The sequence below is a fragment of the Pelodiscus sinensis genome, chromosome 6 (assembly GCF_049634645.1).
Source record: "Pelodiscus sinensis isolate JC-2024 chromosome 6, ASM4963464v1, whole genome shotgun sequence".
NCBI lineage: Eukaryota > Metazoa > Chordata > Testudines > Trionychidae > Pelodiscus > Pelodiscus sinensis.
The window spans coordinates 10,667,288-10,694,669 of record NC_134716.1 but is presented as its reverse complement, the minus strand read 5'-3'; the positions used below and the strand labels follow the sequence as shown (position 1 = coordinate 10,694,669).

Here is a 27,382-nt window from a genome sequence, read left to right as displayed (position 1 = left end):
TTGTACATGTTGCTGTCTCCTGTTCTTTTTGGGAACAGCCAACTTGGCAGTTCTGGGAGTGTTTGTTGGAGAAGGGGCCAAGCACTGCAGAGAACCCTCTGAGGACTTGTGACCTGTACAGAAGGAGCAAGGCCTGTGGAGGCCCGGAAGGCAGTGTTTATGCTGCCAGAGGCTGGTGGTGGTGAGTACCTCACATCCCTGGGTACTCCTAGGGCAGAAGGAAACAAACGATGTAGGACACAGTTATTGGGGGGGGGGGTATTGGGGAGAAAGGACAAAATGAGGGAATGTTCCCCAACAACCATATATACTCCCACCTCCTGCAAGTGTTTCCTTCTCCTACCCCTGAGCACCCCAAGTTCTCTCCTCCCCCTTCCCCAGCAATTCTTCTTCCAGACTGTCTGCCCACACACACATCCCAACAGCCCCTGGCTCCTTTCAGTAGCTTGATTTCCACTAGGTTCCCAGTGTCATTATGGAAGGAGTTGTTATGAGGCCACTAATTCCCCGCAGATCCCGTTGCTTTGAGGTGAGCTGGAATAGGTTCCTGCTTCCTCCAGCTGCTACCACTGACTGAAGAGCCCAGAGAGGGAAAAAACCAGTGACAGTTTCCCACCATGAAGGGATGTCAACAGATGAAGCTGCACAAAATGACGCACCCTGGGATTGAACCGGGAGGTATTTTAGAATCTGGGAGCCCTGGCATATGGGATTATCAGACCAGCTCAGACCGTCGACTTCAATAGCCTTGCTACCGACAATGGCCAGAGTAAAGTGCCAGAAACCCCATAGTAGGCAATTCAGGGATAACTTGCCCTCAGCTAAATTTTTCTCTTAGCCCCTAAGAGTGAGAGTCACATAAGAACATAAGAACGGACGTACTGGGTCAGACCAAAGGTCCATCTAGCCCACTAGCCTGTCTGCCGACAGTGGCCAGCACCAGCTGCCCCAGACGGGGTGGACTGAAGACAACGATCAAGTGATTTGTCTTGTGCCATCCTTCTCCAGCCTCTGACAAACAGAGGCCAGGGACACCATTTCTATCCCCTGGCTAATAGCCTTTTATGGACCTAACCTCCGTGAAATTATCTAGCTTCTCTTTAAACTCTATTATAGTCCTAGCCTTCACAGCCTCCTCTGGCAAGGAGGTCCACAGGTTGACTACACGCTGTGTGAAGAAGAACTTTTTTTTATTCGTTTTAAACCTGCTACCCATTAATTTCATTTAGTGTCCTCTGAAATTTCCATAGTCTGACTTATGCCCTGAAGCATGAGGGTTTATAGTTGTTCCCAACCTCTCGTTTATTTTTAAACAGTATTTACTGTAATAGCTCTGGATATTCCAGGTATTCACAGCGCTGTCTGCACTTCAGTGAATCCCTGCTGAGCTCTGCAGAGGAAGAGACCAGCACAGAACTTGTGGGGAATCCAACACATGCCAGCTGTGCTTACAGGCCTTGCCAGCTCTGCCGCTGTCGAGATAGGGTTAACGGACACAGAACACTGAATTCATAATGTTTGAAAATTATCTAAAGTCTTGATATTGGCAGTTGTGCTCTGGGTTGCATTAAGGGCTGGAAGAGAGCTCCCCTGCTCTCAGCAGAATTCAGGAAACTTTGGAGCCAGCCCTCCCAATGGCACAGTCCTATGGGGGGACTGAGAGCCAGATCTTTTAACCATCATGAAAGCAGGAAGATGAGGCCAAGACTTTGCCTCTTCATTGTCCCTTCTCCTCCAAGCAGATGTTAGCAAGGGTAATGTAATCATACGGAGTTGCAAATGAAGCTCGGGATTTGAATTTCCCGGGCTTCATTTGCATGATCCCAGCCGGCGCCATTTTTAAATGCCGGCTAGTTCGGACTCTGTGCCGCGCGGCTACACGCGGCACGGACTAGCTAGTTCGGATTAGGCTTCCTAATCCGAACTAGCTGTACGCCTCATGGAACGAGATGTACAGCTAGTTCGGATTAGGAAGCCTAGTCCGAACTAGCTAGTTCGTGTCGCGTGTAGCCGCGCAGCACGCAGTCCGAACTAGCCGGCATATAAAAATGGCGCCGGCCGGGATCATGCAAATGAAGCCCAGGAAATTCAAATCCCGGGCTTCATTTGCAACTCCGTATGACTACATTAACCACCCTAGTGCGAACTAGGGTGGCTAGAGTAGACATACCCCAAGAGGTTGTCCGACTTAGGCACTCCCCTTGTCATGGACCAACAAGGGTATGTCTACACTGCGATGGCAAGTTAGCCATCGAATCTGGGTAGACAGATTCATTCTAGAGGGGCTTGAGCTAGTGTTTGTAGGGTTCAGGCTAGCATGCTAAAAATAGCAATGGGGATGTTCTGGCTCAGGCTGCAGCATGGACACTCAAGCTAGGTACTTGTGTGGGATACTGAGCAGGAATATCCAGATTGCTGCTATTAGTGCACTAACTTGAGCCTGGTGTGTCCAAGTTTAGCTACCCGAATAGGAAGATTCGCTCCCACCTGTCATCTTTCACATTGGAGACGTTTCTTTGCAAGCTGGAGCATTTAACATGCAGCCAGACCTTCCACCGATGCAGTTTGTCCTACTATCCATAAATCTTGGCACACGCCCTAGAATACGGTTATTTTGGAAAGCTATTACCTTGCTAAGAAAAAACATACTTTAATATTAAACACTGGAGCTTACAAGTGGAAGGCCTATTGCTCTGAATGAGCATGCTGTGGTTTTATATGTTCTTCCTACACAGAAATGGAATTGTCTGCTCTTCCTGCACATCCTGATTGACTCAGGGGGGTTAATGTGCATAATGACAGATTGACTAAGAGGGTATAATTTGCTTAATGATAATACAGTTAACAGTACTGCCAACTCTCAATATTCATAAGTCAGGAGCCAAAAAATCATGAGAGCAATGTTTAAAAGCATGCGATTTTAACAAAAATAATACATTTGGATGCTTTTTATTTGCTGTTTGATTTCTGGGCCTTTGAGGTGCACTTGTCATATTTTCAAGCTTTTCTTCACAGGCAGGGTAAAGTAAGAAACTTAGTTTTTAAAGAAATGAAAGCTGACATTCTCGCCTCTTTTCACACAGGCACTTTTCTCCAGGAGCTCAGGCTTTAATGGAAACACCAAATATTGCAAGACGCATGATAAAATTGTGAGAGCTGGCAACAGTGGCATTACTGCCTAATAACTTCACATGAAATAAAACGCTTGTACTCTAACTGGCTGCATTACAGTAGCCATTCAGAATGCTGGGATTGGCATAATCACTGAATACCAATTTCTTAATAATGATACAATGATTATACGCATCATTCTATTCTGATTGGCTATTACACATCCTTTTGATTGGATGTGTGTATGCAGATTACATACGTGTGTATGCAGTTATCCTGCAGTCAGCACATTTCCAGAGAGATGCATATGAAGAAATAGATGAGGAAGGCAGTGGAAATGCCTAGAGGTTCATATGCATCGAGATAGGTGAGAAATATAGTAGAAATAAATGGACATGTCTGACTTTAGCTTGGATTGTGATATTTTGCTACTGCTACAGCAAAATAAATAAATAAATACACAGAATTGGTAAGAAGTATTCACAGGTACAAAGCTGCAGTGATGGTTTTCAATTAATTTATATTACACCAAATTTAAATGGGGGTGGATATATATATATAAATTTGGTGGATATATATATATCCACCCCCATATAAATTTGGTGTAATATAAATTAATTGAAAACCATCACTGCAGCTTTGTACCTGTGAATACTTCTTACCAATTCTGTGTATTTATTTATTTATTTTGCTGTAGCAGTAGCAAAATATCACAATCCAAGCTAAAGTCAGACATGTCCATTTATTTCTACTATATTTCTCACCTATCTCGATGCATATGAACCTCTAGGCATTTCCACTGCATTCCACGTGTGGTGGTTGCGTGTGTATTTGTGAGAGAGAAAGATCAAGCAGATTCCATATGGAATACATATGATCCATGTTTAACCAGAGTCCTCTTCTGCTGCTGTAAGTCACTGATCATGCTTTACCAAAGAATCAGTTTGGATTGTCAAGGGGATCAACTCTGCTCATGTGAACTGTGAAGACTGTGCCTCACTTGACTAGTTTTGGGACTGGCATGAGATTGATGACTACATGCATTTTTTTCCATGGCAGCTGTGGTGATGCATGTCAGTGTAGCATAATGTATGATGTTTTTTCAGACATGGTATTTGGAGAATTATTGGGATTTCATGCAGATTAATTGGAAATGTCAGAGGGTAAGAATGCCATAGTTTACATAGCTGACCTTTGAAGAAAAATCTAACTCCAAGTCTTGTTGTCTTTTTAACGCTTCTCAGTTTAAATTCCTCAGAAAGCATTATTGAATGTGATAGATCGGAAGCTAGAGGATTGTACTTCTTATTGGCAAGGAAAGCGACAGACTTTGCACAACATTTGTATGCTTTTATGAAGCATCTTGTGTGGCAAGCACAAGTTATTTGTAAAGATTAACAAACAAAATTAAACGCTGGAAAAATGCTCAGAGGAAAGGAGACAATTATCTCACATAGGTTATTAAAAGACTGGTGGAAAATATGAGATCTGGGGGTATGTCTACACTACAAGATATGAGTGCAGACGTTAGTTCGAATTAACTTTGATAGGCGCTACACTAGCGCTCCGCTAGTTCGAACTTAATTCGAACTAGCGGAGCGCTTAGTTCGAACTAGGTAAACCTCATTGTACGAGGACTAAGCCTAGTTCGAACTTACTAGTTCGAATTAAGGGGTGTGTAGCCCCTTAATTTGAACTAGTGGGAGGCTAGCCCTCCCCAGGTTTCCCTGGTGGCCACTCTGGCCAACACCAGGGAAACTATTGCCCCCCTCCCGGCCCCGGACCCCTTAAAGGGGCTGGCTACGATGCCCGTGCCAGGTGCAAGCCTGCCAGCACCCAGCTAGCAGACCCTGCACCTGGCACGGCTCGAGCCACCCACCCGATGCCCCCCAGCCCTCCCCCTCTTCCCGGGACCAGGCTGGCGGCTCCCGGGAGCTTGCCCAGGGCCGCAAGAGGCGGGCACCCGCCTGGTCTAGTGCGGACCTCGTCCACGACCTCCGCACTAGGCACAGGAAAGTGGCCGTCTAGGGCAGGAGAGCTGCCAGCCTGGCCACCCAGGAGCAGGTGTGCATGAAAATCAAGGTGGTCCACTGAGACCCCCGACCCTGAGCCCTGAGCTTACAATGGCCGTACTGGGTCAGACCAAAGGTCCATCTAGCCCAGTAGCCTGTCTGCCGACAGCGGCCAACCCTAGGGACCCTGGAGGGGATGGACCGAAGACAGTGACCAAGCCATTTGTCTCGTGCCATCCCTCTCCAGCCTTTCACAAACTTTGGGCAGGGACACCACTCCTACCCCTTGGCTAATACCACTCCATGGACCCAACCTCCATCACTTGATCTCACTTCTCTTTAAACTCTGTTCTAGTTGTAGCCTTCACAGCCTCCTGCAGCAAGGAGTTCCACAGGCTGACTCTTTGCTTTGTGAAGAACAACTTTCTGTTACTAGTTTGAAGCCTGCTACCCATTCCTTTCCTTTGGTGTCCTCTAGTTCTTCTATTATGGGAACTAATGAAGAACTTTTCTGTATGCACCCTCTCCACCCCACTCATGCTTTTAGAGACCTCTATCCTATCCCCCCTCAGTCTCCTCTTTTCTAAACTGAAAAGTCCCAGTCTCTTTAGCCTCTCTTCAATTGGGACCTCTTCCAAACCTCTGATCATTGTAATTGCCCTCCCCTCTCTCTTCCCCTCTCCCACCTCCTTTTCCCAGTCTCCCCGAGTTCTGTTCAATAAAGAGAGATTCTATTTTTGACCACACGTTTTCTTTATTTTGTACATCAGGAAGGGGGGGCTAGGGAAGGGTAAGTGGAAGGAGGTGAGGGAGGAATGGGGCATGAGCCCCCGATGGGGAGGACTGGGCTGGCTCTGCGGGCTTCTGGGGGTGGAAGCTGTCCTGCAGCCCCCCAATTGCCCCCTCTCCCCAGATGGCAGCCTGCGGCAAGTGCAGCCGGGCTGATGGCTGAGTGGTGTGATATGCCCAGTGTGGGTAGTCCGGGCAATCCAAGCCAGGACTGCTTTGCAAGCGGGGCACCCCTGAGAACTGTCTGTCCGGGGCGGGGGGCGGGTCCCTTTAAGCACAGCCCTCGGCTAGCCTGAGGCAGCAGCTCCACACTCTAAGTCCTCATCTGATGGCCTGCTGGCACTGCTTCCGGCCATCCTTAACCTCAGTTCAGGGTCCACTTAATGTGGACATGCTAGTTCGAATTAGCAAAATGCTAATTCGAACTAGTTTTTTAGTCTGGATGCGTTAGTTCGAATTAGCTTAGTTCGAATTAGCGCTGTAGTGTAGACATACCCTGGGTTCAGTTCCCACAGACTTCACACATGATCATAAGCAAATCATTTATTCTCTCCCTGCCTCTGAGCCCCATCTGTACAATGGAGATATTGATACTTTTCCCCATCCTTTCTCAGTCTTGCTTGTTTTCTTTAAAAAAATAACCTTGCTTAAACGTAATTTATGGGTTGGAAGCAGAAATTATTGGATGAGGTTCTCTAACCTGTATCGTACAAGATGACAACATAGATGATCTCAATGGTTCCTTCTGGCCCTAAAAGTCTATGAATCTCCTCTATTTACACAGTGAGATCTTTCCGGACATCGATTATTTCTTACTATGTATTTGTATAGTGTGGCAGATCTGAGTCCTGGGAAGTGTAAGATGTTCAAAAGGCTATTTGGAAATGTGTCAGAGAGATATGCAATTTCTGGACAATAAGTATTTGAGGGAGGGAATCCCTGAGGTATAGTTTATCCAAATTTCACAACTCAAATTATACAGAAGCACAGTCTCTTTTGTATCTAGGGCTGAGGAGAGAGAGGCATTAACTGGTGATTAAAAACTGGAGATAAAAGGTCCAAACTGTATCAAGAAAGAGGTAAACTGTCCAGTCAGGGTTCTGGTTCCTGATCTAAAAATTGACATGAACTGGTAACCAAGAGGGAAACTTAGTTGTGAGATCTGAAAGACTAACACATACCAGAGTCCTCAGCCGGAGCTGGAGTCTTTTCTGGTAAGCTTTGAAGCATGTGCGTAGTGTCTGTTCTTATTTTTAATGTTTTCTTTCTAATGCTTTTACCTTAAGAATCCATGTACTTGCTAAGAAAGAGCTGTGTGGTAACTTGTCACTTCTGGCAATACACTGGCTATGGCCCTCAGAGAGAAAGCAAATTGCACCTGTTGGCATGCAGGCAGACTGGCTTTCTGGGGATATCGGAGTGTAAGGCAAGGACCTGTGCAGCCTTAAATCCTGTCAGGAAGGAGAGAACCATAGGTCTCCATACAAGAGAGCTTGAGGAGCCTGAAATCTTAAGTAGATGCCCTTAAGGGATCACAGTGGGGGAATACAGATGCAATTACCCTGAAACTGAGACATACAATGTCTAGTACAGTGGTGCAGTGCCTATCACCACTAGTGCAACACAAATAAATAAAAATAATAATGAAATGTCATAAGAGAAGCTGAATTGTGTGTTTATAACCATCCTCCAAGGAGGAAAAACACAATGCAGGGCTTTAAGTCTTTCCTAACTTCTCCAGTGCTTTTGGCCAAAGAAATAGGATAAAGGAAGTGAAATAAGATTATTGTTTTGTGTGAAATCACTTCTTGCACTACTTTTGGGGTCTGCTCTCTCATTGAATGTCCCTTTGGAATTCAGGTAGTTCTTTTTCTTTTCAGCAACATTAAAAAGTGAATCTGTGCAAGATACACGTAGTATTTGTGCTGGCTTGATCAGTTTATTTAGCACAATACATTCCGGTCAACGTTATCTGTCTGCCTGATTTACAACAATGTCTTCTTCTTGACACCATGTCTCCTTTGATAAGTGGATAATTCCTGAACTTTGCCTTTTTTCCTGGCTGGAAGCACTTTGCCAACTACGGGAAAATAAAAGGCACAAAGAAATGAACAGATGTTTGTAATTGGTGCTGTTTAATGGGATGCTATTAATCCATTGCTTGGGTATGAAATGAGCTGTAAAGCACCAGATCAGCAGAAATACCATTCGAGCATAGTCCCAATGGCACTCTGAAAAAATAACAGCAACATGAGAAACACATTGAGATGCATAGTCTGGTTTTGGAAGTGAATGTGCAGCTCTGTATTGGCTTTAGTGGGAGCCATATGTGCACACCCAGAGCCAGTGGATAGCCCTGAAAGTTTAGTATTTCTCTGAAGAAACTATAAAGGCAATTCTGAGCTTGGCCCATCGCAGTTTGTGGGGAATTCATAAACAGATGATATTAATGGAGTGAAACAAGATCCAGAGCAACAACTGGGCCTTTATCTAAGTCCTTATCCTTTAGAAACTGCCTTGGGCTACTCCTGTCAGGGTTTATCTAGTTAATGGTTGTGACATGTACCAGCTATGTTTATAAGATGTGCACTAAGGGTGTATCTAGACTACATAGCTCCATCGACAGAGCCATGTAAATTAGTGTATTCGGCAGAGTCACTTCGGCAGAATTATTTAAATCCCCACTTCATTAAAATAAACATGGCCGCCATGCTGTGCCGACGATCAGCTGATCTGGCACAGCATGGCAGTCTAGACGTGGATCTGTCGGCTGGGGAAGCCTTTGCCGACCAATCCTGTAAGCCTTATTTCACAAGGCATAAGGGATTGGTCGGCAAAGGCTTCCCCAGCTGACAGATCCGCGTCTAGACTGCCGCACTGTGCCAGATCAGCTGATTGTCGGCACAGCGCGGTGGCCATGTTTATTTTAATGAAGCGGGGATTATTTAAATCCCAGCTTCTTTGACTATGCTGAATACATTAATTTACATGGCTCCGTCAACAGAGCCATGTAGTCTAGACACGCCCCATGTGTGTAGCTGAACATGCCATACCTGGCTCATCCTGATACTCATTTGTTTCCTATTTAAATTAATAGCATTGTCATATAACACTGAGAGAGGGCCTGGAGTGGGTTCGGGATTGAAGGGACCCTCTTATCCTTTTTGTTTCCTGGTTTAAACTTCATGCATAGGGCTTGTCTGGGGAATAGCTGTGCTCTGGGGAAAGACAGCTTTTTCAACTGAAATGTATTTCAGTTGTTGCCTTATAGTGACTTGCAACTATTGGTCATTCATTATGATGATGTTTGGTTCACAGTTTTGTGTGTCAGCCAGCAGGGATGAAAATTCAACGGTGTGCCTTTGTAGCCAAGAAGGCTAATGACATAATAGGGTGCATCAGGAGGAGCATTGCCAGCAGATCTAGTGAAGTGCTTATTCCCCTTTATTCAGCTCTGGTGAGGCCACATCTGGAATATTGCGTCAAGTTCTGGGCCCCCCACTACAGAAAGGATGTGGACACATTGGAGAGGGTCCAGCGGAGGGCAACCAAAAGGATTAGCGACGAGGAGTCCTGTGGCACCTTATAGACTAACTGAAGTGTAGGAGCATAAGCTTCCGTGGGCAAAGACCCACTTCGTCAGATGCATGTAGTGGAAATTTCCAGAGGCAGGTATAAATATGCAGGCCAGGATCAGGCTGGAGATGACGAGGTGGATCCAATCAAGGAGGATGAGGCCTACTTATAGCAGCTGATCTGGAGGTGTGAATTCCAAGAGAGCAGAAGCTGCTTTTGTAGTTAGCAAGCCATTCACAGTCTTTGTTTAATCCGGAGTTGATTGTGTCAAACTTGAAGATGAACTGTAAATTAGATAGCAGCCTTCAAGGGAGGTTCCAAAGAGGATGGAGAAAGGCTGTTCTCAGTGGTGACGGATGGCAGATCAAGAAGCAATGGTCTCAAATTACAGTGGGGGAGGTCTAGGTTGGAGATTAGGAAAAACTATTTCACTAGGAGTGTGGTGAAGCACTGGAATGGGTTACCTAGCGAGGTGGTGGAATCGCCATCCCTAGAAGTTTTTAAGTCTCAGCTTGACAAAGCCCTGGCTGGGATGATTTAGTTCGGGTTGGTCCTGCTTTGGGCAGGGGGCTGGACCTCTTGAGGTCTCTTCCAGCCCTAGGATTCTATAATTCTAGGAGCACTGGGTGGAGAATGTACCTTTTTGGCACAGGCAACAAAGCTGAACAAAGCTTCTAAGCATCCAGAAAAGGATAACACAGAGAATAGGGCACTAGACTGGGACATGGGAGACTTCTGTTACTTCCTTGCTCTGATATAGATTATAGAACCCCCAAGAGAAGCCCCACCTATAGTAGAAAATTCTTCCTCCTAGTCACTATGGTCCCCTGAAGAGAAGAGAGTGCAGTAATCATGCAGAAACTGGGCAAAGGAAGAGAGTTATGGGCTGCACTGTATACCCCCAATACAGATTTGCACTGAACTGCTCCCATCTGAAAATCCTGTCATGCATTCTGCTTCCCCAAACACATACTGCACACACACAAGAATCTGCATTCCCAACATGCATCTTTTACAGATTTGTTTTTGACAGTTGTTTCTGGTGTAACAAATACAAATTTGTGAAAAATACAAGACTATCAGCTTTTCTGAGACCAGAAAGTAATGGAAGGAATGTAACGTTATTACAATATAATGTCCTCAACCTGTCTGTCAAATAGAAAAGTGACTGTATGTGCAAGTTCTCAGCTTCCTTAGCATCCAGGTTAATGTACAGGAAGGGGGATTGTGACCGGGTGGACTAGGCCCCAGTGAAGCTGGAGGTCTTGCTGCACCTTGCCCCAACCATAGGAGCAGAAGAGAGGTCCTCCAAGCAGGTTAGAGTGGTGGCCTCTGCGGTGGCCAATCAGGGCACAGCAGGCCAATATAGAAAGAACTGCCAGGCCAGAGGCTGCCATTCTATCCTGCTTGGAGGAGCTCCCATGGCTGGGGTGGGGTGCAGGAAGGCCTCCAGCCTCCATCGCAGCCTAGTCCACCCAGTCACAGGGATATTCTCTGCAGATATTGAAATAGTGTATTTTTTTAAATAACCTCTATTTCAGCTTCTTAAAGGTCATTCCCCCTGGAGGAGTGGTCCCCCTATCAAGCCCTTCCTATTTTTAAGGGCAATGCAGGTTTCATAAGTGACTTGTGGGAGAACATTTCTGTGGACTGTGGCACTATTTTAGTAGTTATAAAAAAGCAGTTACCTGCAGGCAGGAAAGGGCTTCAGTCTACAAGGGATGGAACTTTAAAACAAATTTGCTCCAAGTAACAGAGCATGAGGCATATTGCTCCTCCTCTTGTTGATTTGTTTGTCTTTTGGCATGTCAAATAGCAGCAGAACAAGTGGATTTGGAATAGTTTGAATTAGGGATGAATGAATCTGCGTGGATAATGTCTTTGAGGACCTGAACTTTTGCCCATCCTTCAGAACGAAACATGTTCAGCCTGACTGGAAATAGCTTGTTCTCATGAGATTTTCAATTCAGTCCTTCTTGATCAAAGATATTCAGAAAAAGAAATTCAGGGTCAGGGTTAGATCCTGATCAAAGAAACTCAAGTACAGAGCTAGAGCCTGATGAAAAATCCATCCTCCATAGCCACTCAGTGTAGATTGTTCAACCTAACCCCCGGTGTAGACAATTCTTCTAGGCCAAGAAGAGAATTCTCCTGTCAACCCAGCAACTGCCTTTAAGGGTAGTGGAGTAACTACTCTGATGGGAGAAGACTTCTCGTCCATGTAGGTAGCATTTTTAGTGCTTCAGGGTGCTGCTGTAGCATTTTATAAAGGTAGCCAAGCCCTGATTTATACAGACAAGCCCTCTATCACCTGCCATCATATGAACAACTCTAGAACTATAAGCAAAGTCCCACCTGTTCTATGGCAACATTGAAATAATTCTGCAGCAAAGGCCCCTGATTCTGCAGGACTGTTGCTCCCCTCCCCCCTCCCAGATTGGAGATTGTCTGATAAAATGGCAGCTTTTATTGACTTGAATTCAAATGTAAATAAGGGTATGTCTACACTACCACCCTAGTTCGAACTAGGGTGGTTAATGTAGGCAACCGAAGTTGCAAATGAAGCCCGGGATTTAAATTTCCCGGGCTTCATTTGCATCTTGCCGGGTGCCACCATTTTTAAATCCCCGTTAGTTCGGACTCCATGCCCGCGGCTACACGCGGCACGGAGTAGGTAGTTCGGATTAGGCTTCCTATTCCGAACTACCGTTACTCCTCGTGGAATGAGGTGTACTGGTAGTTCGGAATAGGAAGCCTAATCCGAACTACCTACTCCGTGCCGCGTGTAGCCGCGGGCACGGAGTCCGAACTAACGGGGATTTAAAAATGGTGGCACCCGGCAAGATGCAAATGAAGCCCAGGAAATTTAAATCCCGGGCTTCATTTGCAACTTCGGTTGCCTACATTAATCACCCTAGTTCGAACTAGGGTGATAGTGTAGACATACCCTAACAGAATTGGCACCCTGCTCCTTTAGCAATTTCATTTGATATTAAACTCCTGTTTAGGTGGCCTTTCTCTATATTTTTAATATTCATTGTGTTGCACTGAAATGACATAGCTAGGCTTAATGTGAAAGGAGACTGCTGGAGGTTTTGACAGATGGGTGGGAGACAGGTAGGGCATTCAGCAGTTGAGAAGATATGGGAGGCACAGGCCCGCTGCCCAGATGGGAGAGACAGAGGGTCCAGTGGTTCAAAGGGCCCTGGGCCCTTAAAACTGCCACCAGAGGCAGTCAGATCAGACAGAACAGGTGGCATGGCTCTCAGTGGCAGCAGATTCTGACAAGCTGTTGGCTCCTCTGGGTAGACAGTTTTGATGAAACATGGGCTCTTCTTTTTCCAGGAGACAGAAATGTCATTCAGGGATTTTACACATTAATTTGCTTTCAAATAAACAGTCTCTAAATGTTTACTTCATAGCTATATTAAGTCCTTAGGAGGTTTTTTTTACGCTATTATTTTTTTAAGAGTGCGAGATATACAGCACAAGGGGAGCATTCTTGAACCATCTTCTCTTTATCCCTTTCTCCATGTGTCCAAAGAGGACCTCCTTTTCCCTAGAGGGTTTTGAATCTGTACAGAAAGTGATACTAAAAAAATGCGATGGCAGCCATATGCCAAATTCAAGTATGGCTGTTATGATTGTGTAATTAGCAGATGCACTACCTCAAGGGCTAAATTTATCATACAAGGTTACTTCAGAAGTGTATTAAGTTCAAATGCTGCAGATATATGAATGACTGTTTGTTTTTAAAGATCAAAATGACCAAGCTTTTTCTTTAATTTGTTGAATTTACTTGAACATCTGAGTCCACCATTAATTCAAAAAATATGGGACTAACATGGCTTTACAGCCAGGGATGGATTCAGCCTAAATTAGACCTGGATCAATTCAAATACCCTGGCCTGAAACATCCTTACAAAAATATAAAGAAGGTTCCTCTGGCTCTTTCTGTCTACCTCTCCTTACATGGTTTCTGGTATAAATTAAAGCTGCTTTGGGGCTACCCAAATGTATGCTGGCTTGTTGCAATCTCTGGGGACCATTAGATGAACCAGGAGTTGTTGAATTTTAGCATACTCTAATGTATGTAGAATGACTATGCCACTCTACACCAGTTGGAGCTCTTCTGTGCTGTGCTGTATTGTCAGCGTTAAGGTTTCTTTGTGGCACCAGAGTAGAGCAAAACAGTCTCATCAGAGGCCAGTGTGACCCTGGGTCTTTTGGGCTGAGAACCAATGATGAAAGGTCTCTGTGAGAGAGACAGAGCAGAGGGCATGGCTGTGAGTAGCAGTCGATCCTCTCGTCTACAGAAATCAGAAGATGGCAATAATTTAGGAGTAGAAGGGTCTGTACATACAGGGGCCCAGATCATTTGATCAGCTGGCCTTGGCCTGAATTCACCAAAGTTACTGCATAGCTACATTTTGGTGTTGCCATGTCTTCTATTATTTATTGTGTAAATTCATCATAGAAGGTAATTAGGTTGCTCAAGTCTGACTTGCCCTAAGTGAATCCACATTGATTGTTCCTGATCACCTTCCTCTCCTTCAGTTGCTTCTTGTTGTTAGCATGCCTGTAAAAACCCTTCTTGTTACCCTTCATATCCCTTGCTAGCTGCACTCCAATTGTGCTTTGTACTTCCTGATTACACCCTTGCATAACTGAGCATTTTTATACTCCTCCCTAGTCATTTGTCCAAGTTTCCACTTTTTGGGAGCTTCTTTTTTATGTTTAAGCTCAGCAAAGATTTCTATGTTAAGCCAAGCTGGTCACCTGCCACATTTACTTTTCTTTCTGTACATCAGGATAGGTTGTTCCTGAGCCCTCAATAAGGCATCTTTAAAATACAGCCAGCTCTCCTGGACTCCTTTCCTCCTCATATTAGCCTCCTAGGGGATTTTGCCCGTCAGTTCCCTGTGGGATACAAAGTCTACTTTTCTGTAGCCTAGGGTCCATGTTCTCCTGCTCTCCTGTCTTCCTTTGTCAGGATGCTGACCTTAACCATCTCATCCCCATTGTTTTCAGTTGGTTTGCACCAGGCACGAATTTGGCCCATGTCTTTTAGCTGATCCTGTGCATCTAATAATTCTGACACATCCCAGCTATGGAGAATATCATTGTTATAATCACCTTCTTAAGAACATGCCCTCTGTGAAACGATGCAAAATACATGCTCACAAGATCAGCCCTTTGGGCTGCAGAAGGGGTGTGGGTGGGTGAGGTTTTCAACTGTATGTAACAATGTGCACCTGCAGAGAGCTCTACCAACACAGTATTTTCTGGATCAACCCTGTTAGCAGCATCAGCGTAACAGAACTGATGCCTGGAAAAGTATCACTGCAAATATCATTAATAGTGTAGTCACTGAAAATACATCACACACAGTCTGGAAATACTTCTGTTGCATTTGTCACATCCAGGGCTGCACCACAAATGAAAATGTTGCTAATTTTTGGCCTATGCATGCTCCCCATTTATCCCATTATCAGGAAAAGGCGAAGGATTGTATTCTTGATACAAGCCAGGGCCATACCCTGCCTCACTCTGCACTGATGTAAATGGGAAGCCATGCGTGCAAGGACACGCTGCCTACATGTGCAGGTAGAGCCCCTCCCCCAACATCCTGGGCTGTGTGAAAGGCTTCTACTTTGGGACCATCTGTACTGTCCCTGGAATGAAACAGTAAAAATAAGCTCCAGCGTGCCGTGATGTCTACAAAGAGAGTGACACCTGCATTCCAGTCTCCTTGCAGTGTAATTTACTACTGGCCATGCCCGAATCGTAAAAATAGTTTGTGCCCTTTTATCCTTAGTTACTGTTTCAGCTTACCTAACTTTGTTACTTTCAACACTCTCCTAACAAATGCTTTGCCACTTGTGTTCCTTTCTACCACCTCCATAATGATTAATTCAAACCTACCCATGCAGTTTTTGATACACTCAGGAGTTTTCCTTCAAATGGGGAGGGGCAGGTTGAATTCTTCAAACCTTACTTTAGTGAACTGATTTGTGTGCCTGTACTGAGCATTCCAGCTGCAGCCTTTTGATCTCTACGTGATGATTCATCGTCTCAGAATGATTCATGATTAAAATCCTCTGTGTTCTTGCGGATGTACCATTCAATTCCATGGAATCATTTGTCTATCTGCAACTATTATAAAAATAGTTGAAATGTTATGATGAACCAGATGTATGGCTGCATATTAATTTTGATGGCACAACAGCCACAGAATCAATATTGGAGGCAGTAGAATTACATTTCTGGAATTGCTTTTTTGGTAAATTTCATGGTGTTTTTCAAACAAATTATTCAGTTAACATTCTTCTCTCTTATTCACCCAGTTCTTTTTTTTTCTCATTCATCTCAAGTCAGTGAGCCAAATTATTTTTTTCCCTTATCCTTATTCAGTAAGGGTATGTCTACACTTGCCCCCTAATTCGAACTAGGGAGGCAAATGAAGCATACCAAAGTTGCTAATGAAGCACGGGATTTAAATATCCTGCGCTTGATTAGCATATTTGCATCCGGTCTCCATTTTAAAAATCTGGTAGCCTGAATTAACTTGCCACGTGGAGACGCGGTAGTCCGATCCAAAACCCTTCCCTTGAATTAATTGTTACTCCCCACGCGATGAGTTAATTCGGGCTACCGGCTTTTTTAAATGGAGACCGGACGCAAATATGCTAATCAAGTGCAGGATATTTAAATATCACGCTTCATTAGCAACTTCGGTATGCTTCATTTGCCTCCCTAGTTCGAACTAGGGGGCAAGTGTAGACATACCCTAAGTCTCATTCTGCTCTCAGTTGCAAAAGTCTAAATCTGGAATATCTTAATTTATTTCAATGGACCTAGTTAGGATTTATGCTAGTGTAAATGGCTGCAGAATCTGGCCCAACAAAATAAAGTGTAATCAGTGCCTGAATCACTGTCTTCAAGCTACGTGCAAAGAATTGTAGTATACATATATTAACTTATTCTGTTACTGAGAACAATGCAGTCATTATATATCAAAATACATTTAGTCAGAGCATTAACAAAAGCTATTGTTAACCTTTCATATATATTTCTGTTCTAAGGCTCTGTATTTAGTGGTTCAATGACCTTCTGAAAGTTTGATCCTTGGGGGCTCAGATTCAGTGGATTATTTTCAAAAGTTTGTGTGAAAACTGTTCAGCCAGTTTTGAAAATGGAAACTTTTATAAAGACTTTTTGTCTTGTTAAAAAAAATTCTTCAAACATGTTTTGAATATGTCTAGTGCTGAAATGGCTGGGAGAAGAAAGCTGAGGTTTGGCAGCAAGCTAGTCCTGAGCAAGGAAAAGTTGTATTTGATGAAAATTGGTTTGGACTTCCCTTTGATTTTTGGGTGGCGAGTGCTTGCAAGTGTAACTCACATACCTCCTGGATGTGGTTGCCTCTAGTAGCACTGAGATGACTTAGGCTGTGTCTAGACTACATCCCTCTTTCGACAGAGGGATGTAAATCAGACACTTCGAAATTGCAAATGAAATGGGGATTTAAATGTCCCACGCTTAATTTGCATAATCGTGTAATAGCACTCTTTCAAAAAAGCACCATTTCGAAAGTAAAACCATGGTCCAGATGCGGTTCTTTACAAAAATGGCAGGCTTTTTCGAAAGATCCTGTAGTCTAGACCGTGGTTTTTCTTTCGAAATGGTGCTTTTTTGAAAGAGTGCCATTATGCAATTATGCAAATGAAGCACGGGATATTTAAATCCCCACTTCATTTGCAATTTCAAAGTGTCTAATTTACATCCCTCTGTCAAAAGAGGGATATAGTCTAGACACATCCTTAGAGAGAAATTAGCTAAGGCTGTGGAATAGACTCACTAAAGTCAACATGCCTTTTAGCTCATGTAGCAGAGACTCATACACTAAGCTCTAGAGGCCCCAGGTTTGATCCTGCTGCCTGACGCCGAGGGTCTGTTGGTGTTACATAAGCACAGTGCAAGTGGTCTGCGGATTTTAGTCCTTTTTATAAAATATATGGGTGAAATGCTGGCCAAATTGAAATTAATGACAAAACTGATATGGACTTCGAGAGGGAAGTATTTCACCTGCAAAATAAAAGTTGGTGGCACTGAACACTGATAGAGTATGCAGTCAGGCCCATGCAGAATGAGGAAGGGCTCCATAGGAACCCTCGTCACCTCATTTAGGCCTTTATCCTACTCTAGAGCTCGTCAACTTTTTTGGCTGAAATGTTTTTTGGGAGGTGATCATTATTTTGGGGTTGGAAGGTCAACAAAAAACTAAAAACCAAAATAGGGGAAGGGTGAAGTTCCCGTTTGTCTCAAGAAATGGAGAAACTCCCATAGATTATTTAGAAAAATAATGTTGAGGGGGAGAAATTACCTTTCCGTGGTGGTGTTGATTGACCAACTCTCAGGGCTGGCCCTACCATAAGGCGAACTAAGGCGGCCGCCTCAGGTGCCAGACTGTGCGGGGGGGCGCCAGTAGGATCCAGAGTGTAGAAAATCGTGCCTGCCGCTGGTGCATATGTAGGTAGCAGAGCAGTATCATGAGAGGAGTAGAACAGGAAGAAGGCAGAATTGAGACCTTTCAAAGTTTTGGCCCAAGCGAAGGGGAATGGGGGCGTCATTTGAGCTCCCCGCCTCAGGTGCCAAAATGTGGGTCAGCCCTGCCAACTCTATCCTGAACTACTGTCATCAATGAGATTCTGCCTTTCATTCCAACAAAGGCAGAATCAGGCTCTTCATTCACATCAGTTTGGCTCCCCCAATGTGGATGTGCAAAGAACACACTGTTTTCAGTTAACTCTAATTCTTTCTCCATCCAGCACTAGGGGCTCGTCTACACAACCTCTTTTTTGCAGAAGAGGCAATGCAAAAGAAGTGCTCATAAGCAACTGGTTGTGCTTCAGTTGCATATTCTCTTCTGATGCTTTTTGTGGAAGAGATTTTTTCACACACACAAAAAATCAGTGAAGACGGGTCCATTTTGCGCAAAAAAATTCTTTTGCACAAGAACCTGTAAATCACATTTTTTTAGGAATAAGGGTTCTTGCACAAAAAAGGGCTTTTGCGCAAAATGGACTTGTCTACACTGCTTTTTTTTTTTTTTTTTTTTGCACAAAAACCACTTCTGCAAAAAGGATTGGAAGAGAATATGCAAATGAAGCACGAGAAGTTGCTAATGAGCACTTCATTTGCATTGCGTCTTCCGCAAAAAAAAGGCAGTGTAGACGTAGCACTAGTTTTCTGCAACTCCGAGAACCTGAAGTTGTCTGGTGCTGATTCCCAGGGTACTTTAGGATTGCATACCTTTAAGCACCTAAATAGCCCCATTGAATTCAATAGGCATTAGATTAATCCCTCAAGCAATTAGAAATGTATATGTTGTGAATTGTGCCTGAAATTGTGAATTGTGAATTGTGACTCAACCCATAAAATTAGAAGCTCAAGAGGAGCCTTTTTTCAAAATCAGGATCTACATGATCTATATTTAGCATGGTATTAAAACATATTAGTACTACTTTCGGAATGTGCATTTGCTCTGGGATTAAATGTTAATAGTATTCCAATCATTCCCAGTAACTACATTTTAATAGCAATGAATAATACACAGTCCAAGTAGTTTCAGTGAGTGGCAGTATAAATATATCAGCTGAAAATAATATTTTATTTCTTTTAAGGAAAGGTAATATAGAAAAAGTATTTTCATTACTTTTCTACCTAAACCCTAATGCACTGTAGTAAATATATCGAGCTGACCTAGCTGAGGACTGATTGCCTGCAACATACCATTTTAGATTACTATTTACCTGGAGATATTTTTAAATTGTGACCTACGGGAAAATACTAAAAATAGTGACAACTAGTATGTGTGTGCCAGGCCATAAATTAGTCTCCTGAATGCTTGAGGGTGAGTAGTGTGAGCACACACAACCCTTGTTAATGTTTGCTGGAGTTACACCCAAACACTGGAAGGAGAAACAGACTCTTATGCCCTGCAGGATTTGTACCTTTGGATTTTGGAAGCTAAAAAATAAAACCAAACTGAAACCTGAAATGAGGTATATTATTATGGTACCTTTAATCCAAAAAAGGAAAGCAAGACTAGTGAACAGTATTTCTTTGTTAATATAACATACATGAATGGAATGTGAAGGAAGAGTTTACTGATAAGCTTTCATTAATTAATTAAGCATTAATTTTTCTTGTTTTAGAGAATGGATGCATGCAGAGTTCTTTGCAATGTGATTTTGCTGATTAATTCTCCTCTGGTTGAATTAACAGGCACAAAACAAAATACTAATGCACAGCCCCCAAATGTTGATGCAATTCCAGATTCAGACTTTGCAGCTGACTCGTACAGTCCTAGAGCTTTAAGATTTAAAATAGGCTCACCTGCCCTTTAGAGGAAATGCCACTGAACAGCAATGAGTTCTTGTAATCAATTAATTCTTTATAGGACCTTATGGATTTTATCTCAACAGTGGAAGAGAAATTTAGACCCAGATCCAAAAGTGTTGGGTGGCTGCATGTCTGTGATGGTTCAGACCAAAACCCCAGATATGAACCCTAGATAAGTCTGGATCTCCAGTTATAACAAAACACTGTATCTCTAATACTTTCGGATACACTGAAGTACACTGTATCTGGTGTACAAGAAACTTGCCCAGTGAAATATTAAATGGACAGAAAACACCAGTCCTCCAATCACTTGTCATAGTACAATGGGCCATATCCTGCTCCCAGTGAAGTCAGTGGGGCATTTGGGGAGCTGAATTGCATCCTCTATGGAAAAATGTCATCATAATGCTAAATATAGCTTGCTGTTCAAAACCATGCAGCCCCAAAAAGTTACTGGGAAAATAGACAGCTCCTTTGCAGGATGGGGTTCCAATGAGCATAGGACATGCAGATTAGCTCAGACATGGGATTAACTCTTTCTCCACCACTGACTACCATAAAGCACTGCTTGACCTAAAAGTATCCAAGAACTCAGAATGTATTTCATAAAGTCATAGAACACTAGAACTGGAAGGGACCTCGAGAGAGCATCAAGTCCAGTCCCCTGCCCTCATGGCAGGACTGTCTAGAGTAGACCATCCCCAATAGATGTCTATCCAACCTGATCTTAAATATCTCCAGTGATAAGAGATTCCACAACTTCCCTACACAATTTATTCCCATGACAGGAAGTTTTTCCTAATGTCCAACTGAAACGTCCCTTGCTTCAATTTAAGCCCATTGCTTCTTCTCCTATCATCAGAAGCCAAGGAGAACAAATTTTCTCCCTCCTCCTTGTAACACCCTTTTAGCTCTTTCAGTTTATCTCTGAAGCCACCTATTTCTCTCTATCACCAGTTTCACAGTGCTGTATATACACCAGACATCAAACACCCTGTACACGAGTCACAAACACAATTAAATCAGTGTCCAATTTGGCAGGAGGAAAAAAAGAGGTTCCTTCAAGAGATCTGACCTGTTTTGCTGAAGACTCAACCCATTTAAATAAAAAACAGGAGAGAAAGAGGGAGGTGACCATAATAATAATAAAGCTACAGTCTTTTGTAGTAAGCTCAGAACCAGCGCTGCACCATTCTGAGCTGGGGAGAACTCTGAGGCTATGTCTATACTACAGGGTTTTTTCAGAAAAATGGCTGTTTTTCCAAAAAAATTGCAGAGTGTCCACACCTCAAGCGCATTTTTGCCCCCAAAAATCGAAAGAACAGAGAGGGGTTTTCCACAAAAAGGTGTGAGCTCTTTCTCAAAAAGTTGTGTATGGACGAGGAAAAGGGGGTTTTGTGCAAAAAGAGGAAAAAGCACAGGTGCCCTGGGGGCTATTCTGTGCATAGCAATCAGAGCTTACTTTCGAGAGAGCATCCATGCAGTCTGGATGCTCTCTTTTGTGAAAGCACATCGCTTTTCCGATGCGCTTTTGCAATGTGGACGCGCAAGAAGTTTTTGCGGAAGATCTCTCCTGATAAAAGCTTCTTGCACAAGAAGCCTGAAGTCTAGACATAGCCTGAGTGAGCATGCAGCAGACACTTGGAATCTCTCTGGGGTGCCAGCATTCCCCAGTCTGGTCAAGCTAGAAACATAGAGGTTAGAACACGGGTGAAATTTTACAAACCACTACATGGCTTGACAAAGAACAGGGAGATACACCAAGTACTTATTTCTCTGTAGGGCAAAGCCTGTAGTCTTTACATAGCCAAAATTCCCATGATGGCAAAGGATCTGCAGAAACCTCCACAAATCATCACTTTCACTATCAGCAAGCAACAAAAAATAAATGCACTTGCTGGTTTGTTTCCTTTGCTTTTCTTTCCCTCATGGGCTCAGAGCCAATATTCTCAACATGAGGGTGTTTGTTTTGTTTTGCTTGCCCTTCTCTAGCCTTTTGCACCCCCTTTAACGTATACTTTTGAATGACACTATTTAGGTCCCATTTATTTAACTTGAAATTGGGTTGTGCACGTCTGAAAATTTTTTAGTTACAGCCTGACACGGCTATCCCTCTGAGACCTTTAAATGCTGATAGTCTGGGTATGAGAGTCACTTACCTTCCACATCCATTGTGATAGGTTTCGAGTAGGCTGTGCCCAGGCTGTTCTTTGCAACACAGCGATAATGCCCCGCATCTTCTCTTTGAACGTTATGGATCCTTAAACTCCCCGACTCCAGAACAGCAATTCGAGCATTGTCCTTCCATGGATGGCAAGGGGGGAGTTGGGAAAGGAAAAAATTAATATACTTGTAACTTGTTAGGTCAAACAAATAGAAGCTTTCATTTACTACATGGACTGTCCTACAGAAACTAGAAGTGCTAGAAGTAATGCTTCCTTTGTATAAGAATTATTTGTACAGTCCTATGAATTAAGAACTAGAGTTGGTCCTCTAGGCCAGTAAGTTTAGTTTGTACTGTTCAAGTTATTCACTTAGCCACATTTTTGCAAATAAGTGAATAATTTAAAAAAGCTTGTGAATAAATATTTGCATAGAAGATCAGTTTGTTTTATTCACAATTAGATTCACAAACTCTTTTTGGCTGTACACATTGAATCTCCCTAGCCTGATACTCTCTGGTCCAGCAACATCCATGGTCCAGCATGATTTTAATTAGCTAGATGTCTACTTATCATGGGTGGCCAAGTTTCCAGAGGTCCAATAAGATTTGTTTATAGCCACTAGTCCTGACTCTCGGTGTTCTGTGCTGTTATTTAGCTCTAATTTACCTAATTAGAGAGACCAGTAAGCAGTGGAAGTGTTCGTAATGCTGCTAGACAATATTAACCTCCCTTGATTTGTCAAGTTCTCTGGTTCGATGCCAGACTAGAGGGGTTCAACTTGTATTAGGCCAGATCTACTAGTAATTTGAAAATGAGATATAGCATTTTTTTTGAGAATTTCTCTCTAAGTAAAATTATCCCTAACCAAAACCTTTTGTCATTTACATGACGTCTGTATTTCTCTATATGTTTATCGAGTAGAACTGACAAGTGCTTGGATTGATGATGTATTTTTAGCATCTATGCTATATATTCATGTCATTCTGTACTCACTCTTAGAACAGTTTCTCCCTTGATCCATGAGACAGAAGGTTTGGGATTCCCCATTGTAGTGCAAGGGAGAACAGCCTTTAATCCTTCTATTACTTTTACATTTACAGGAGGACGAGTTATTTTAGGTTCTAAAAAAAAAGCCAAAATTAAATCTGAACAACAGACAATAAACACATTTCAAATATACTATTAAACAGACTCTTCCTCTCCATCCCTCTCTGCTTTCCTCTTCACACTAGCTAAGGTTTGATCCATGACTTTTTTTAAAATCTGACATTGTCTTTTCAGTTTAGAACATTGCAGGCATAATATTTCCATGAGCACAATATATTTCAGGTATTTACTGTAATAAGCTTCTTCAGATTTTTAGTCAGGGGGATCTGGCTACATGTGAATTCACATACCAGTGTGACCTGAAATGATAAACAAGACCCAGCCATCTGATTCACACAAAGGTTGTTAAAGTGGATGCAGGTGCTCAGATTTCTTTGCGGTCAGTTTTAAAAAAAAATTGAACCTGCCATTGTAGGGGCTTCAGAATGGTGAGTTATGCCATTTAGAGGGGAATATGGCCACTCCTGTGTCCATCTGCAGTGGGTGGAAAGATTGTCATCACATTGCTGTTGAGCTGGGGAGCTTCACCCAAATAGTAGAGGCATCCTTCCCTCCACTGGGGATGAATTTTAAGATTAGGGAGTTGCTGAGGATTATTAATCTCCATAGCGAAAAATGTCAGCTGGAAGGAGGATGGGAGAATAGCCTTTTTGGTCGGTGAAGTATTATAAGAGTCTTACGCAGATGTCCATCAGGAAAGATAAACCTGCCCTACCTTACGGTTTTGAGAGTCACAAGGAACGTAGCATTATAATTAAATTTGGTGCATAAAGCTTGAATAGCTAATTGTTTTTCTCTCGCATTCCCGTTCAGGTACTGTAAAGATTTCTAGTATTTTCTGTATATAGCTGGGGGTGTATTAAGGATTGAATAGTCAGAACAAGAACATGGTCAACAAATTTGCATAAACAAAGACCCAAATATGGTCCCTTCCATGCATGAAACACTGACTGCATTTGCCAGATGTAGAAACGCTATGCAAAACCAGATGTGTTCATACAGACATACAAAAACGTACATCCAGTATACTTTAAATTGCCCTTATTGTGCAAAAGTGGACCATGTCCCCAAATAGCAGCAGAATGGAGACCTAAGTGCCTGCTAGATTAATTCACAAAGTGAGACAAGCTTTTATTGTCCACTCAGTGATACCCCTCCCCCCCCCCCCCCCCCCCCCACACACACACACACTTACTCATTTTCACCTGTAAAGCCCCACAGCTTTTTGCAGGCACTCCAACTCCATTGTCAGCAGAGCAGCAGTACACTCCATCGTCTTTGTCCTCTACGCTAAGAATGGTCAGGAGCTGCCCGTTTTCTTGTATGCTATACCGCATATCAAACAGCCTGCAGGATACAGTGACATGGTAACAAGAGCATGAGGTGCACAGTGTAAATCAGGACTCATTACAAGTTTTGCTTTTTTCTCATCATTTCTCAATTGGTGACACGTTTCAGTGTTTAGTGACACCAGTTTTAGTAGCAGTTCTGAACAGTCTTCTTTCTATCTAATCTGTGGTATTTATTCGGGCAGTCGATTTAACTGCAGTTAACTCACATGATTAGTTTAAAAAATTAATTGCACAGTTAAACAATAGAGCACCAATTGAAATTTATTAATTTTGAATATTTTTCTCCATTTTCAAATATATTGATTTCTATTACAACACAGAATACAAACAGTAATGTGCTCCTTTTATATTATTATTACTAATGTTTGCACTGTAGAAATAATAGACAAGAAATAGTATTTTTCAGTTCACCTCGAACAAATACTGTGCTGCAATCCTTTTATCGTGAAAATTTAACTTAATAATTTTTGTTGTTCCATAACTGCACTCAAAACCAAAACAATGTAAAACCAAAGCCTACAACTTCATTCAGTTTTACTTCTTGTTCAGCCACTTGCTAAGACAAAGAAGTTTGTTTACATTGATGGGTGGTACTGCTGCCTGCTTCTTATTTAAAACTAGAAGACTTACCCAGTGTTGCCAGGGTCCTTCAGGGCAGGGAGCTGGCAGTGTGGGGGTGCAGTAGTCAGGGCAGGACTTGGGGATGTGGGGGACTCAGGGCAGGAGGCTAGAGGTGTGGGGGGGTTGAGGAAATTTTTGTGAAAACATGTTTGTTTTGTTAAAAAAAACCAATGGGTATTGATCAAGAAAAAGTCAAGCCATTTTAAGATTTTGGCATCCAAAACAGTTTTTGTTTTGTTTTGAAACAGAGAAAAATTGGGGGAGGGGGGGAATGTAATTTGTCATGAGAAAAAATGTACCATCCAGCTCTGGCCCACCTGCCATAGAGAAGGAAATAAAATTCCTCAGGGCTCCACAAAGCTGTGAAGAGTTTTGTGTCCTGGAAGGGGAAAGTAGCCTGCTACTCTAAGTATTGCTGAATTGTGTAACAATGAAAAATTCTTAGGGGAGAAGAAGGGGCACTTTTGCAAATCTGAAAAATAAAACAATTTTTGGAGTCCGTTTCATGGTGCAAGATTTTTCCTGCTTGCGTCAAATATCGTATCTCCATCAGATTCTGAGTGTTACATCTTTTTGTGACTGTTTACAACTGCACTCATGAAAGTAGCCTTAAGCTCTGACAAATGTTACTGAAATGAGGGATGAGTCTTCCTTGAACATTCAACCCTCCAAAAGACTTATTTGCTGTTTTTTAGTAATAAAACATTTTGCACTATAAGTCTAAATTCCTCATTTAAGATTCTATAGGCTCAGCTTTCCAAAGTGAAGTTAGATACCTCTAAACACACCTTTCAGCAAAAGGAGCCATATCTGCTCTCAATTGCTCCTGTAGGTTTGTCTACAATGGCAAGTTACTATACTGTAACTTTCTCACACCGGGGTGTGAAAAAATCCTCCCACCCTGAGCCCAGCAAGTTAAAGTACTGGAAAGCGCCAGTGTAAACAGGCTCCCAATGCTGTAAGCTACTCCCCTCACGGAGGTGGTTTACCTAAAGCATTGGGAGATCTCCCTATGCTGTGTAACTCCATTGAAGTGAAGGAAGTGAGTGAAATCTGGACCCCCAATGTAGCCAATAGGAAATTTACTATAGATTTCAAAGGGATCAAGGTTTGATACTTCATGTTGTGTAAGACCCTGATTCTGTATTTACTGTTGTCAGCCTAAGCACTGCCATTTATTTCTAAATGAGAGCAAAATAAAAACCCAGTTTAGCAATAGCATTCAGGAGATATATTTGGGATGGCTGTCATTGGTATGATATGATATTTGATATGATAATCATTGATTTTTTTATAATATTTTCCTTCATGTACTGCTTTCCTTATGGCTATCCAAGGACACTGGTACATCACAGATTTTTGTACTTAAATAAAAATAATAATTGCTCATACAGTGCCATTGATTCACAGCTCAACAGAAGAGCAGTATGGCAGGAGAGCTGTGTTGAGCAAATAATCAAACCCCTATTCTGGGAGCTTAAAATCGGCAGGCAAAAGCTGCTCCCATACGGGACAGGAAATACAAAGTAAGGATGTTAAATATAGGCTAACTGAATAGTTGAGTAACCTCATGGATTTTTAGTGGTTACTCGACTAGTCTATAGTCTCTGTGGGTGGGGCTGGCAGCCAGTGAGGAGTCCCCTGCCACTCCGTGCTGCTACCTCTGTATCAGAGGCAGCAGCGCAGGGCGCCAGGTAGGAGCTGATCTGTGAGGGGAGCCAGTTTGAAAAACAGCTCACCTTGCAGGCTGGCTGCCTGTTGTCCCGCACTGCTGCCTCTGATACCAGAACTGAGCTGGGCTGCCTGCCTGCCTGGCTCCTAATGCACTTTAAATGCAGAGACACAGTGGGGGTAGATCCCAGACCCGGCGTGAGCCAGGACTGAGCTGGACTGCCTTCCAGTCTACTAAAACATTTACTGGCAAGGGAGTGGGGGGGGGGGGGGGGGGAAATGCATGTAGTCTGTAGCATTAACCTATAAGTGTTTGCTTATCGGTTAATCAACGAATCCCTAATACATAGCTGAAACAGCACATAGCCTGATACAATCAGCCCAGATGCATTGTAGAATAGGTGTGTGATTTGGTGTATTTGTTTTGGAGACTGCACCCGCCGTAGTGGAAGATGTTGTGAGGCTAAAGCAGTACTTTTCAGGGAGAGCAATTTCCTCAAACTAAGTTTTGCAGTATGATCTATATGCTGGCCAAATACATGTCATGAATAGCTACACTTCAGTGGGTTTACTG

General features: G+C 43.0%; 1 protein-coding gene across 1 annotated transcript in view; it reads right to left on the bottom strand.

The window, feature by feature from the left end:
- Positions 1-27,382, bottom strand: part of MUSK (muscle associated receptor tyrosine kinase) — a 76,368-nt gene that overhangs the window by 38,676 nt on the left and 10,310 nt on the right. Inside the window, exons 3-5 of the mRNA XM_006117991.4 lie at positions 24,360-24,511; positions 23,051-23,178; positions 22,052-22,193 (exon numbers count right to left, since the gene is read on the bottom strand). Coding sequence (XP_006118053.2) covers positions 22,052-22,193; positions 23,051-23,178; positions 24,360-24,511 — 422 coding nt within the window. The remainder of the gene's footprint in view (positions 1-22,051; positions 22,194-23,050; positions 23,179-24,359; positions 24,512-27,382) is intronic.